The sequence below is a fragment of the Simochromis diagramma genome, unplaced genomic scaffold, assembly GCF_900408965.1.
Source record: "Simochromis diagramma unplaced genomic scaffold, fSimDia1.1 OVJJ01000361.1, whole genome shotgun sequence".
In the NCBI taxonomy this organism is placed as follows: domain Eukaryota; kingdom Metazoa; phylum Chordata; class Actinopteri; order Cichliformes; family Cichlidae; genus Simochromis; species Simochromis diagramma.
Genome location: NW_024386860.1, coordinates 4,080,258 through 4,094,560, shown reverse-complemented (window position 1 = coordinate 4,094,560; position 14,303 = coordinate 4,080,258). Strand labels below are relative to the sequence as shown.

Below are 14,303 nucleotides of genomic sequence, written 5' to 3'. Positions count from 1 at the left end.
AGAAGATTTAATCAAATGCGACAGAAAAACATGAAAATTGTATTCACGGTGTATTTACACGATTAAGTTATTTTCAAGCATTCATTTGATGTTATCTAACGAATAATTTCACGTAAACACCGACGAGTATTTTTTATTTTTTCTTCCTCCAGGTCTTCCTCCCAGTCAGTCAGCAGTTTCCGGTACGTGGACAGCGAGTCTTTTTCCGGTGAGAGTCCAAACACGCAGACATGCCTGTAAGTAACAAAAGCGTCTTTGTACCTACTAACTTGCCTCAGTCGATAAAGTGTGCTTTTATAACGCGGTTAAAATATTTTACAGCTTAAAAAGTGCGTTTAAAAAAAATCCGTCAGCAGTTTTTTTCCTTTAATGTAAACGTAAAGATGTGCACGAGCGCAATATGGCGAAACACGTGCTCAACGAGCAACCCACGAGGCTCGCTGACAGCACACAGTATAGCTTTAAGTCTCAGCATTGAGTGTATTTAATGTCTTTAATGGGGAGGAAGCTGGTTAATGTCGCGCATTAATGTTAGTCAGCAGTCTGATAACTGGGTGTCGTGCTCGTCTGTTTACCTGTGACATATGTTGGGTGTTTTGGGGGTTGATTAAACTCTTAACGATGTTTCATCTGATTTCTTTTTTTTTTTTTTTAACGGCATCGCTGCGATTGCTTCAAGATTATTCCGATAATTTCATCTTAACACTTTCCAGTTTCCTTATCCGAGAAGTGTATCGAGGTCTCGACCTTTGCCTCGCTGTAACTGAGGCCTACAACCGCAGCAGTTTAATTACATGTTAAAGCACCTTCCGGTTAATTTTTTTTTATTAATAATTTATTTATTTTCAAAGCTCGTGTTTAAAATAAATAAATAAATAAATAAAATGAAAAAAAAAATGTTGCTTTCCTCCCCCAGCTCGCAAAGGATCTTTTGCACCCAACCCCCGAGCAGGAAAAGAGACGACACAAGAAAAAGCGTCTTGTTCAGAGTCCTAACTCCTATTTTATGGATGTCAAGTGTCCAGGTCAGTTTACTTATGAGTTGTACTTAAGATTTAAATGGAAACATGTCCACTAACAATAAGCACATTTGCTTGAGTTCTGCAGTTAATTACAGTTTTAAATCAAAGTGGTGTATTTCCCATTTGTAAGTCATGGTGCAGGAGAAGTATTTACTTGGGTAATTTAATGTTTTGGAAAACCTTTGAGCACTTCTTCCACTTCTGTGCTACACTTGCCTTTATGTGTTGCCCTTTCATTGCTTCGTTAGTGATTGGGGTGTCAAGTAAGGCATACAGTGACTGTTGTGGCCGTTTGTGACATGAGCTTGAAATGACTCTTCTACACAAACGGCTGCAACGACACACCAGTCATCAGGAGTACTCCTGACATCTTGTTGTTGTTGTTGTTGTTGTTGTTTAACTGGTTTGTGTGCTATTTGCAGGGTGCTACAAGATCACCACAGTCTTCAGTCATGCTCAGACTGTAGTTCTGTGTGTCGGCTGCTCCACGGTCCTGTGCCAGCCGACAGGAGGGAAAGCTCGCCTGACAGAAGGTACAGGGAAACCAGAAAGCTCAACTATATGTGTAGAACTACACAAATGGCGAGAGGCGGGTGGTGCTTAAAGATTTAAATTTGGGATTCTTTTGGAGGATTCTCTAATGGCAAAGATAGAGAGGGGAAACAACTTTTAAAAGCTTGTTTTTAAAAAACATTTTTGGGAGTTTTTGTCTAAATCTAATATTTTTTGCATTTGATGCAAATTTAGACGGAAGCTACTTTTAGCTGCCCCCATGTTTGTTTCGACAGAGTTGTGTTGGGTGGTGTTCTTCCTGATGCAATCTAGATTTGTCTCTCTCTGGGGTGACGGTTGCTCTGGAATGGCACTACGTAAATAAAACTGAATTATATTTTAATGACCCAATGCAGAAGCTTTTCCCTAAATCCCCAGATTTTGTGGCCGGAGATGAGTGGTCAAACTTGACTGTACACACGCTCAGTTACTCTTTCACATTTGCCTTTGTGTTGCCCTTTCATTGTTTTCTTCATGAACAGGGTGTCAACTAAGGCATACAGTAACTCTTGTGGTTGTGAGAGGAATTCATCATCACTGATCCATTCCTACACAATCGGCTGCAAGCACAACGTTTCATTTACACACATTTTATTTTATTTATTTTTTCAGATTAACAGGTAGGCCCAGTATAGATTTAAGGTGATAGGTCTCCTTTAAAGAGGACATGAAATGAAATGGGGAAAATCCAGCTGTTATCTGTAATATTTGGGTTTGTAAAGCACTGTATAAATGAGGAGCGATTGGAGGAGAGCCTGTTTGAGTCACCAGGCCGACAAGCTGGAGTTCAGCATTTCCAGCTTTTCCTCATCAGGCCGGGTGTACCGAGCTGTGCAGTCAAGCAAAGCAGATGTTCGCATGATGCGATCAGCACTTTTTTTGTGCAATAAAATATTTTCTTTTCCCAACACAGCCAAGCAGTTTATAATATAACAAGTCACTACATGTGCGTCACACCAAAAACATAACTATTTCTTAACAAATGCAACTGGAAATCCCAACATTCATCAGCATGTACGCAGGGAAAAAATCTCCACCTTAGTTTCCTTCACTTACATTTCCTCACTTCTAAACTGAAGTAATCCAGTCAGTGAGATGACGTGAGGAAAATACAAAAGATCTCCAAAAAGTATGGCATCTCTTCCTCTGAGCCTCGACTACTTTTTTTTTTCTTTTTCTTCCTTTTGCACACGTTGACCTATTTTCCCTGCAGACGTGATGGGATTCCTGGTCGTGCTTCGCTAAGAAACATAGTTATATTTGTGGTTGTATGTAGTGGCCTGGATGTGCTTGGGAAGAGGGAGATTATTTTATTGCATAAAATAGCGCTGATCGCATCAGCTGATTGCACCGCTCAGCCCGACACCCAGCCCGATGAGGAAAAATCAGTTTCTGTTGGTCCGTTTAACAACCTGTCACCTGTATGTAAATTAGCCTTTATATGTGTAGTGTTTCATGTCCTCAGGGTTCAAGGTTCAATTTTACTGATATTCTCATCGTCACAGCCCCCACCCTCTGCTGCTGTGGTAACAGGAGCTTCTTAGCAGGAACTCTGAGCAATAAAACCACGAGTGTGGTGGTGACTCAGCCTTTGTGAAGGCAGATGGTAGCATGAGCTTCACTGTTAGGTGAATGTCTTCTTGTTAGGGAGTCAGTTGATACACCTTGCTGCAAGATTGGCGGTTTTTATAGGCTGTCGATATTTATGGAGGATTATAAGGTTATAATATAACCAAGACTTCTCTAAGTGTTTTATAATAAAGCTGTCTTGTTGATTTCTATCAGTGTCTGAGCCACAATCTCTCGCCTCTTTCTTTAGGATGCTCATTCAGGAGGAAACAGCACTAACCTGATCAGATGTGGTTCGACATCCTTGAGAAGAGTAAGAACTTGATGGACATCAAGTGACACTGCCATAGAACTGATGCAGGGAATGGGAATGGCTAAATCATGTAATATAAGAGGGAGTCTATCTACTTAATATGCAGAAAAATGCCTGGCCTTGTTGAGAGACCACCAACAGCTTATATGATTCATTGTTCACTTTAAATAAAGTTCCATTTGATAAATAATCTCATTAGGTATCTTTCAACTCATCATTTTATCTGGAAAAAACACAGCTTTTGTCCGCTGACAACCCTTTAAAGATGACACGATGCATGTGGGGTTTCTGTTTGTCTTGCATTTGTTTGCATTACACCCTTCATCAACTAAGCAATGATTTACAGGAAGGTGTGGTCAGAGATGAGGCCCAGCACTAGATGCAAAGTTCCTCTGGAAACAAGGGGGCCAGCTCTAGAAAAAGGAAGCAAACTGTGGCTACGTCTCAAGAAAGTTGACTTGACTGCAGAGTTTTCTTGTGTAAAAAGGGCACTCTGCATGAATAATTATTAATACATTTCTTGTGTCTTATGTTTTAATGCCACAGTGACGTCAGCACTATAAAGTAGGCGATGATGTCAGTGGCATCAGTGCAGGGTTCCCTCAGTCTGAATGAGGGTCTATTCAGGGAAGGACACTATTTGCTCTGCTTTAAAAAAAAAAAAAAAAAGGAAGTTAATTAAATTTCAATGAACAGTGTGGTTGTGCATTTATGTGTGCTTGCGAGCTTTCTGTGCAAATGATCATGTGGGATGAGTTCTTGTCAGGTTGTGAAAAATCAGTCGCTCTGAAAGGGCTGACACTGCAGGAGCAGGTTGTGGCCGCAGGTTACTCTCACCTGTGGTTTACGCCTGCACGCACGTAGGCCCTGTGCACAGCCTCTGTGACAGCAGTGATTTGTACACTGAATTAATATGAAAATTAAATCAGGAGACGGAGGGATTTGATAACTTTGTTGTTGCTATGGTTACATTTTTATTGTCTTGCTTGTATTGGACACTAACAAATAAAATTATGGTAAACAGGAAATGAGATTCTGGTGTGGCTTGTGTTTATTGAATGACTAACACAGGATAAGCTTTGTATTCTATATGATCTTTTTTTAATATTAATGTCACTATCACCATTCTATTTTAATATTTTATTCATACTTTTAATCATATAGTACCCTTATACCACCACTTTTTCACTATTCAAATATAAGGGGTTTAGATTTAGTGTGTAGGCTTTTATAAAGGTGCAGTACTTTTTTATTTCACTTTTTTATTTAGCTTTTCTTGTTTGATAAGCTGCTTGATACTAACCTATGAATCATTCAATCATAAAACGATACATAACCTGTGGGATTAACCAGTCATGTGTCTACACATAACACAGCTTTGCAAAGAACCAATTTTAAATAGCATGTTGTTACTAGCAGCAAGTTGAATAAACATGAAACATGCCAAAGATGACATCGTTTGACAGGAATAAAATAGTATTTCTGCACCAGTAAGGTGATTCCCAAAGACCTATCAGTCGTAATCTTGGCGTATCTGTCAGATACTACAGCCAAATTCTGATCCACCATGCAATACTGTTGTGAAAGCATCTTCAATGATCCCAAACAAACTGCCAATTTATTAGAAGCACCCGAATAAGAAAACACAACAGAACATCATCATTCATGGATCGACCTCACCAGAGCGTAGACCCCAACCGACATTTCAATAAATCGCTGCATCTATTTTCCATTTTCCTGGCAAAACAACTCACAGAAGCCCCAAACCTACATATCCAGGAAAATAAGTCCAGTAACTGAAAGCATGTGGTTTTACCATACTGTCACACCTGAGCACAGTAATGATAAGCTTCCTGGTTTACTGCAGGAGAACCCATGAATCTGACCACGAGGCTGTCATAAGGTCACTGACTATTTTGATGTATGTCTGCTCAGTGTAATTATACTGGGGGAGTGGAGACGGGGTCTGAACTTGGTGAGGTGGTGACATTCAGTGGATTCAGCTGTGGAAATCTACTCAAGAGAAAGTATGGCTGTCACTATGTGGTCATGTCATAAAAAATAAATAGATAAAGAAGAGCCAAACCTGTCCTCAGCTTAAAAAGTTGTTTTAATAACAACTTCTCTGAACTACTGAAATTTAACACTAAATATTGATTTAACTCAGAACCTCTTAACAGTAACAGGGAGAGGCTAGACTGACTTATTTCAGACAGGATAAACTGAGATTCTGCACAAAAGCATGGTGTAAGACAAATAAGGATTACTTTGAACTGTGAGTCATGCAAAGCCACTCTAGTATAGCTCAAAAAATAAAACTATGGAGCAGAAAAAGAGCACCATAGGTTAACTCTAATGAATGTTCAGGTTGCTGAGTTTGGATACATACCATATAACCTCAGTGTGACCAGAGAAATTTCTGCCCCTCACTTATGTCGGTCTCCAGACTGCAATCAATGAATGGATGAATGAGAGAGAATAATTAACTATTGTTTGGAGCTCAGGCATCCACTGAACACTGACCTATATTTGAAATTTTAACAGCAGGAATGTAAATGTTACATCCACAACAATTCCACTTCTTTCAGCTTCCAAAATGAGTCTTTACTCGAAACAATGGAAGCAGATAATGAATGTCTGTCAAAGAAATTACATGATGTCAAGAAGACTGCAGTTCATGTTCCCTCTGTTTTGATTGATTTTTCACTCACGCTTTAGTTTTTTTTTCCCCACAGTGCATTTCATAAATGTCCTAAGTTGTGGGTAAGTACACGAAAGGCTCAAATAATCTATTCTGTGGATGTTTGCGTGACATACCGATGAAAGCATGTTCTTGCTGCCCATCACCGTAAACTCAACCTCAGGCTGAGTGACAGGGAGCAACACAGATCGGTGGAGTGCCAACAGGTCGGGCAGCACCTCTGGGACACCTGAGAGCAGCTCTGACAGAAAGGGGACTGACCCCACAAAGAGAGGGCCCATCAAGAGCAGCTGGTAACAAACCCCTCCTGAGACAGACACAGTGACTGTCCGTAAACAACTGCAGGGAATGAATGACGGGGGAAGAGTTTGTTAGCAGCAAGCCATGAATTGTCAGGGCTGACTGTAAAAATGCAAAATTGAAGGTAGGGGGAGCTAAAGTGCAACACTAACTAAGCTTTCTTACAAGATGGTGCATAAAAGTGACACATTAAGAGTGAAAGGATGGAAAAAGATGCATGCTCATGGTAATTTTTCCTCACATGCTTTAGTTTCATGTGTGCTTGAAACCCTCCCACCACCACCATGACGTGTTTGTCTGCAGAGGTTAAAAGAGTAGGGACTGTGGAAGCTTCCTTTTCACCCAGAAGACAGAGGACATGAGCCCATTGATTAGATACTAGCAGCCTAAACTCTACCCATTTGTGCTCATTAAATTTCTCTACCTGTAGCAAACTTTCCCTCTCCCAAGATGCTATAGGTCTGCCCTGTAACGCCTGATTAAATACCCATTGCTGACCCTTTTGCTTGTTACAGAGTGTCATGCATTCTCCTTCTGGACTGATGTAGAGATGGAAAACATTAACATATTGGGGATTATAGTCACTAAGGGAGGTGTTATTGGCCCTGCTGAAAATCTTTGTTCTGCAAAGTCTGGACACCAAAAACGTCTGTCAAAATCTGAAGTAATCAGCATCAGGTCATCTCTGAGTGGGAGGCAGAGTGGAAGATGGGACAGGAGGATCAATAGAGAAGGGCAGAAAAATCACTGAAAGACATGGCAGATGACTTTTTATAGTATTGATCTGAGCAGTTTGAATTCTCTTTTCAGCGTTAAATTTAGCAAAATGAGAGCTGCAGTAGAATGAAAAATTGACATGAAAGAAGGCTGTTGAGAAAGAAAGAAAAATCCAGAGCCAGAAACTGTGGAGAAATTAAACGAGCGTACAAGAAAGGCTGTGGGGGTGTGTGCGTGTTGTGAGCGTAGCTCTACTGACCAAGGTTATCGCAGAATAGTGACTTATAACAAAGGAAAGACGGGCTGACTGGGCCCTCCCACGCTGTAGCAGAAGCACAAACCACTCTGGTGAGACACAGTTCATCTGTACACATATGTCTCTTTGTTTGAGTTTTTCCTTTGCCAAGGCCAAAGTCATTACACATCATTAGTATACCCTACTTAATTAACTGACCTGAACACTTATGAACAAGGTCTGGCTGACCCTACGCCTCCACAGCAACGACCTCCAGCAGAGGAGAGTCAGTGTTTGAGCCACTAGTCAGCATCCCCTGGGAGCCCACAGTGACAAGTCGTGTCCTGTCACATGCTGACACAAAGCGTGGCGCACAGGCCAGATGGCATCTCTGGGACACAAGACAACAAACAACACACAAGTTATGTCAAACAGACTTCTGGGTATTTTTTTTGTCAGTGTCTAAAATGTACCCCAAGATTTTATTTATTTTTGTTAGCTGAAAGTAACCAGCTGGCACGACTAAAACTCAAAAATGGAAGGACTGTTTATTTCCAGATTAATGTTTTAATTGTGTTTGGCAGAATAACTGGGAGAAACTGTGAGAGAAGCAAGATTAAGAAATGATCCATTCCAAAATGGAGGAAGTAATTGTGCAAAACACAATTGCAAGCACTCTCAGTTTAATTTATTACCATATGGACACTTAATATTCACAAATGATTTTATTATCATCCAGTCTTCCCCACTCCTGATTGTTCTGCCACTTTAATAGGGACTGTTTACCTTAAACCTTATAACAAGAGTACCTTAGTCATACTGTGCTACAGAGAGAGCTAAAATCTTTATATGTGAAGGTAAAAATGTGGTAATGTGCCAGGTCATGTCAGGAAAGCTAGTTTCAGGTGTTGTTGTTCTTTGCTAAATATCTTTTACTATCGCAGAATAGTAACCCCTCACGTCCACAGTCACAAGGTCAATGAATTAGTAAACATATGCTTAATGATACACAGCTTATTTTAAAGTGTTTTATGTAAAGTCAAGTATTGCAATTCTGCATTTGAGCACCAATTTACGCATTTAGGCTCATCGGGCTTCATTAATTTGTTCATTGTTTATGCCCATACGTCACAGATATCTGGGACCTTTCCATGCAGGGAACCACAAAACACACAACAATAGGCAGTTTACCGTCTCCAGTCCACCTGACCTACATTTGTCTGGAAAAGTAAGAGAGCACCACAGCAGCACACCGGCAGAGAGACAAGCATATCAAGAAGAATGCTACAAACAAAACACAACACAGACAAAAATGGTCACAGTCACAGTATACTGTGCAACAAAGACAAGCGTATTCATGTATTTATCCTAAATTTTGATGTCACCCCTCTCAGGAAAATAACTATAACCTAGTGTGCAATCCAAAACCTGGAACAGTCACATCTACAATTAAAGGGAACTTTATTACAAAATAATAAGAGAAGTCTTCACACAATCAAGTTCACTTTTCTCACATTACAAAACTTCCATCTGATGAAATGTGAAAGCTCGTGCCCCTGGCAGGTCATGTCAGGAAAGCTGCAGAGGTCTCAGGTGGTTGTGCTCTGCTAAACATCTTTTACTATCTCAGAATAGTAACCCCTTACCTCCACAGTCACAAGGCTGATAAATTAGTAAACATATGCTTAATGATACACACACATACGCTGGCATTCACACCCACATAAAAACACACACTGAACACATCTCTGCAGGAGTGAGGGTCACCGTGATGGATGCCATCCCTGGATGGCCGTGAGCATTAAAAGCCTGGTGGCCCAGCACCAACAATCGGTCATGTCGGTGTTGTCAGAGCTCAAAATTAATCATTCTTGTCTCGGTGATCATTTCCTGCATTAATTATTCTGACGATGAAGCTGAAATAGTCTGCAAGCTGTGAATGTCCCTGTGTGCGAGAACATTTAGGGAGATGGAGCGGAGCTTGCAGAGTCACTGGGAGGGATCGGAGGTTGTCAAACTGTACCCCCTTCTGGTCACACTCTGCTAACTGCAGCTCTACATCCTTACTACATGACACCAGGAGGAAAAGAGAGAAGAAAGGTGGAGAAAGAAAATATGATTGGCAGAATATCTGTGCAGATATTTGGCAAGGCAACGAGTAGAGTGAATGAGAGAAATGAGTTGGAGGAAGAAAAACAAGGCGGCAGAGAAGAGATGTAAACACAGGCTGTTTCTGCTTTGTGTCGGCCAATCACAGGCTAGCTCTTAATGGAGGAGACAAATAATGTGCTAGGACTGTTGTCAATACTTAACAAGAGGGAGAAGCTTAGAAAATGTAAATATGCAATCACTCGCCAGATGCCGCTTAGTTGTTTTATGGTTGTCCAAGTCGTTACCAAATACGTTACACAGAGATCAAAATGATTTATTTCCCCTGTCAGAAATGTTCTGCAGTATATTAATGCATATTTCAGTTGGTGTTTTACATAAAGTCAAGTATCGCAATTCTGCATTTGAGCAACAATTTATGCAAAGTGCATTAATGTGAAAATGATGAGTCTGAACGAGCTGGTGCAAAGTTCAGTCTGGCTCGTGGGGCTTCATTAATTTGTTCATTGTTTATGCCCATACATCACAGATATCTGGGACCTTTCCATGCAGGGAAGCACAAAACCCACAACAATAGGCAATTTACAGTCTCCAGTCCACCTGACCTACATTTCTTTGAAAAGTAAGAGAGCACCACAGCAGCGCACCAACAGAGAGACGAGCATATCAAGAAGAATGCTACAAACAAAACACAACACAGACAAAAATAGTCACAGTCATAGTTCTGTGCAACAAAGAAAAGAGTATTCATGTATTTATCCCAAAAAAGGAAAATAACTATAACCTACAATTAAAAGGAACTTACGTGCAAAATAATAAGAGAACTCTTCACACATTCATGTTCACCTTTCTCACATTACATAAAGGGCCACAAAAATTCCATCTGATGTGAATACTCAATTTGTAATATGCTGCGTGTTACTCCTGTTGGAATCACCCAATCAACAGATTGTTCTGAGCTCATTAAAAATAAACAGTGTGAAGGACACGGTGATTGCTAATCAACAGTTTTACGAATGCAAGCATGTGAGTGAGGGAGAGTGTGTGTATTTCCGTGGCTCCCCGTGCTCAACATCGTTTTCAGTCAGCGTGAGGAAACTCCCCTCTAACATAGACACAGGCGGTTACTATAGAAACCAACATTACTTTTTGGGGAGGTAAGCTGAGGAAGGTCGGAAGGAGGCAGCGAGGAGTGGAGCCACGTCAAAGCACTGTTCAAATGAATATGAAATTCTAATGTAATTCTGTCCATGTCTCTGCTCGTGTGTGTGTGTGTGTGTGTGTGTGTGTGTGTGTGTGTGTGTGTGTGTGTGTGTGTGTGTGTGTATGCATGCAGCTCATTGTCTGTCTGTGAGTGCATAACTGTGATAAGCAGACGAAGGTGTAGCAGCTAGCAGCAGGGCGGTAAGATAGAAAAGAGCAGAGGAAATTAAACTAAATGAAAAAAAAACTTGCTGTGCTTGTGGGGTACTGGGACTGAGGGTGGGATTTGGGTCAAACAGAGGAGGAGGAGGAGGAGGGGGACAGAGACGGAGAAGAAGAAGAAGTTATAGGCCACTTTCAACCTTTTGTTCTATCGGCCAGAAGTTTTAACACTCCGAAAAAACCAAACAGCTATTGGACATACACACAGACATACACGATTTAGATAAATATATTTGATTTATATTTCTAAAAATATCTCATAAGATTTGAACAACATACTAGAGTCCCACACACCCATGTAAATAAAAATGGAAACAGCCTAGGTGTTTTAAAAGTGAAGTCAATCAGCAGAGCTGTATCAGTCTGATCCACTCCTCACTTAAAGCATTTGGCTTCTGGTTATCCCAGCCAAGATGGCTTTGCTTAAAAAGGTGAGTTCACAAAATAATTGGTGGCATAAGGTCCTATCTGGATGCTAAGAATGAGATTCTATCTACATTATACAGGCTTCAGCTGAAGCTGCAGCAAGAGTACTGTCATGGTCTAGAAAGTAGACCATATTAATCCCACATTAGACCTCATAGTATCATAGTGTCCTAATAAACCTTTTTGATAAAGCTTACAGTTAGAGCTGGATGAGGTAACCCTGAATCCTCCCTTAGTTATGCTGCACTAGGCTTAGACTGCTGGTGGCTTCCCATGATGCACTGAGCATTTCTTCTTCACTCAACTCTTCATGAGATTCCTCTTCCATGGGTTTATAAATCACTATTCAATTTAACTATTAAAAGCTGATTTAAAACTCTCTCTCTGCCTTGACTCTCTTCCTGCTCTCTCTCTCTCCTCACCCCCATCCACTCTCAGAAGATGTCTGCTTCTTCCTGAGCCAGATTCTGCAGTTTCTTCCTGTTAAAAGGGGTTTTTCCTTCCCACTGTTGCCAAGTGCTTTCTCATAGCGGGTTGTCTCCTTGTTGGGGGTTGTTTCTCATTCTGTAAGATCTTTACCCTATAATATAAAGGACCTTGTGGTGACAGTTGTGATTTACTGCTATATAAATGAAATGAAATTGAATTGAAATCGAATGAGTACCAGTTTACTGCTGGCTATTCCTAGCCTCTAATTAGCTGACTGTCTCCACCAAGAACACTCTCACCCTTAAGGGTTTGGAGTCACCAGCTTGAGACATGCCTCATATACAATGAGGGCTGACACACACACACACACACACACACACACACACACACACACACACACACACACACACACACACACACACACACACACACACACAAATAAGTCAAATAAGACCCACAGAGAGAAAAAGTGAACTGGGACTTACAAGTGGGTCTGGGTCTTCACTGTGGGTATAATATGCAGAGGGTTTACAAGTAGCCCAGTTATGTCAGTTATGTCAGTGGAAGTCGTATCAGAGGAGGAAGCAATGCACAAGTCCCCTGCGGCATCATTAAAAACCCCATCACTTCTCCCTTCATCCCAATTCACACAAACAGTCTGAAAATAGGTCAATCAGCAACCTCTGCTCTCATACCCCCCTTCTCTCTCACACGCACATATGCAGCACAGGCAAGTCCCCTGAATGCAGGCTGAGCGAAGTGTGGGAGGCCAGCGTTACCATGGAGCCGATATTGTACCGGTCCACTTCTGTGGTGACAATGGCATTGCCTTGCTTCACTGCTTCTACCTGCACATCAACCTGAACAACGATCATCACGGTTTACAGACATGCAGACATCATTTTTACTTCCTCACCACACTGAGTAGGTTTATCACACATTCAGGACAAGAAAAAAGACAACTCATGCATAGCAGCCTGCCGCCTAGAGAATAAAGCATTTCAACTTTGCCAGTTCTTTCTAAGAACAATAATCCCCTTTTTAAGTGCCTGACTGAAAATATATATGCAGTCCACATTACTGTATAAATTTCTCTTTGGGTACTGGCCAGTCTTCTTATTTGTACATAAAACATTAATAGACTTTGAAAATAAAATCACTGTTGTATAGTCAGGGTGTGTTAGTCAGATTTTAATGTAGAGGAAGCTAAAGCTTGAATGGACCAGGCAGACATTTAAGAGCCTGTAATCTGATCTGGAATACCAACAAAACAACTGATTAATAATTCAAACACATTACTCCTAAGATTGAATGTGTATTATAGAACCTGCTGATCTAGTTATATTTGTAATGGATTTAGCGTGAGAAAGGCTAATTGAAAAGAAAAGGCTGGACGTATATTGCTCTTAAGTAATATATTTTATGCAGCAAGCATTAAAAAATAATGTTCATACAGGTGTCTATGAAATGAGGGCTTGAGAGTAAGTAGGTGAGGGATGGCGATGTGCTTCCACAACTCTTTGGCTTACTCGGGCCAATCTGATCACCAAACACACCCGCCACTAATGTAAGATGTTAAAGTGCTGAGGTAACTAAGAGATGTGGAGGTGTTGGGCAGATGCTGAGTCAGAGAAAAAAGCAGGCTGGGCTAACACAGATGAGTTCAAAGGTTCACAGGAAGAACACAAAGGCAGTATGGCGCATAAAGATGGGAAAATGGTTGGTATGAATATATAATCTCAATAAGTGAATTTGTGACCACTAAAAAAAAAACATTACAGGATCTAGTTACTCATGCCAGTGGCAGTGCCTAATCTAGAAATGGCTCCATCCAATTCAGCGAAAAAGCATTGATGTCGGTGCCAAAAGAGCTGGCTTGAGCAGAGCGCTGACTAATTGCTGGGCCCAAAGTTGGAACCGCTGACGTCACTGGCTATGAGAGGGGCTAATGTAAAAAGATTCACAGATGATTTGCGCATGAAGCATCAGATTCGGTCGAGCATGATTTTCTTCAAACAAATTATCCCTAACTTTGTCTTCATCTTCAAATTAGCCAGCATTTGCACTGTGTAAGTGGGAAAGTGTTATATAGTGAGAAAAAGAGCCACAAAGAAAGGTGTCACTATGAGACAAGAGCTAAGTGCGTATTTCGCTTTTGTTTATACAGCTTTATTTGAATTTGTATCTGTGCATTTGTGCGTGTATCTGTGTGTCATTCATCTTCTCTGAGGTGGTGTTTTAATGTTTAACTGTATCAACTTTCTGAACTGCAGTCTTGCCCAGCTTCTTTCGCAGCTATTGCAGTATTTTTCCTTTGATCATCACCACAGCAACATCACTGTCCAGGCTCAGAGTAAAGGCTCCCCGCATCTACCTGCTCACACATTTAGACACATACACGCATGCAACAAACACACTGGCTGTGAAGTCAATACTGCCTCTACTAGTAAATATGCAAAGCACACATGTGCACTGTGTAATATATTTTCCTGTGGTTATCAGGTA

General features: G+C 40.9%; 1 protein-coding gene and 2 non-coding genes across 5 annotated transcripts; all 3 read left to right on the top strand.

Moving 5' to 3' along the window:
• Positions 1 to 118: 118 nt before the first annotated feature.
• rps27.2 (ribosomal protein S27) lies at positions 119 to 4,487 on the top strand. 3 transcript variants are annotated; one of them, XM_040029808.1, is made up of 5 exons: positions 665 to 812; positions 917 to 1,025; positions 1,445 to 1,555; positions 3,394 to 3,456; positions 3,803 to 4,487. In XM_040029808.1, exons 1-4 carry the CDS (start codon positions 795 to 797, stop codon positions 3,420 to 3,422), a joined length of 267 nt encoding a protein of 88 aa, XP_039885742.1. In that variant the 5' UTR covers positions 665 to 794; the 3' UTR covers positions 3,423 to 3,456; positions 3,803 to 4,487. The 3 variants fall into 3 exon arrangements, with proteins under 3 accessions (XP_039885743.1, XP_039885742.1, XP_039885741.1); XM_040029809.1 differs by lacking the exon at positions 665 to 812 and adding an exon at positions 119 to 236 and having other exon boundaries at positions 3,394 to 4,487; XM_040029807.1 differs by having other exon boundaries at positions 690 to 812; positions 3,394 to 4,487.
• On the top strand, positions 1,236 to 1,367 carry LOC120733193. Its single transcript, XR_005695762.1, has one exon. It is a non-coding gene; the product is annotated as a small nucleolar RNA SNORA13 (small nucleolar RNA).
• LOC120733186 lies at positions 2,017 to 2,148 on the top strand. Its single transcript, XR_005695755.1, has one exon. It is a non-coding gene; the product is annotated as a small nucleolar RNA SNORA13 (small nucleolar RNA).
• Positions 4,488 to 14,303: the final 9,816 nt, after the last annotated feature.

Excerpts from the sequence above, each read along its gene's own strand:
- rps27.2 (XM_040029808.1), top strand. Across the intron at positions 1,026-1,444 it reads TATGGATGTCAAGTGTCCAG|GGTGCTACAAGATCACCACA; the intron begins GTCAGTTTACTT and ends TGCTATTTGCAG. Across the intron at positions 1,556-3,393 it reads GAAAGCTCGCCTGACAGAAG|GATGCTCATTCAGGAGGAAA; the intron begins GTACAGGGAAAC and ends CTCTTTCTTTAG.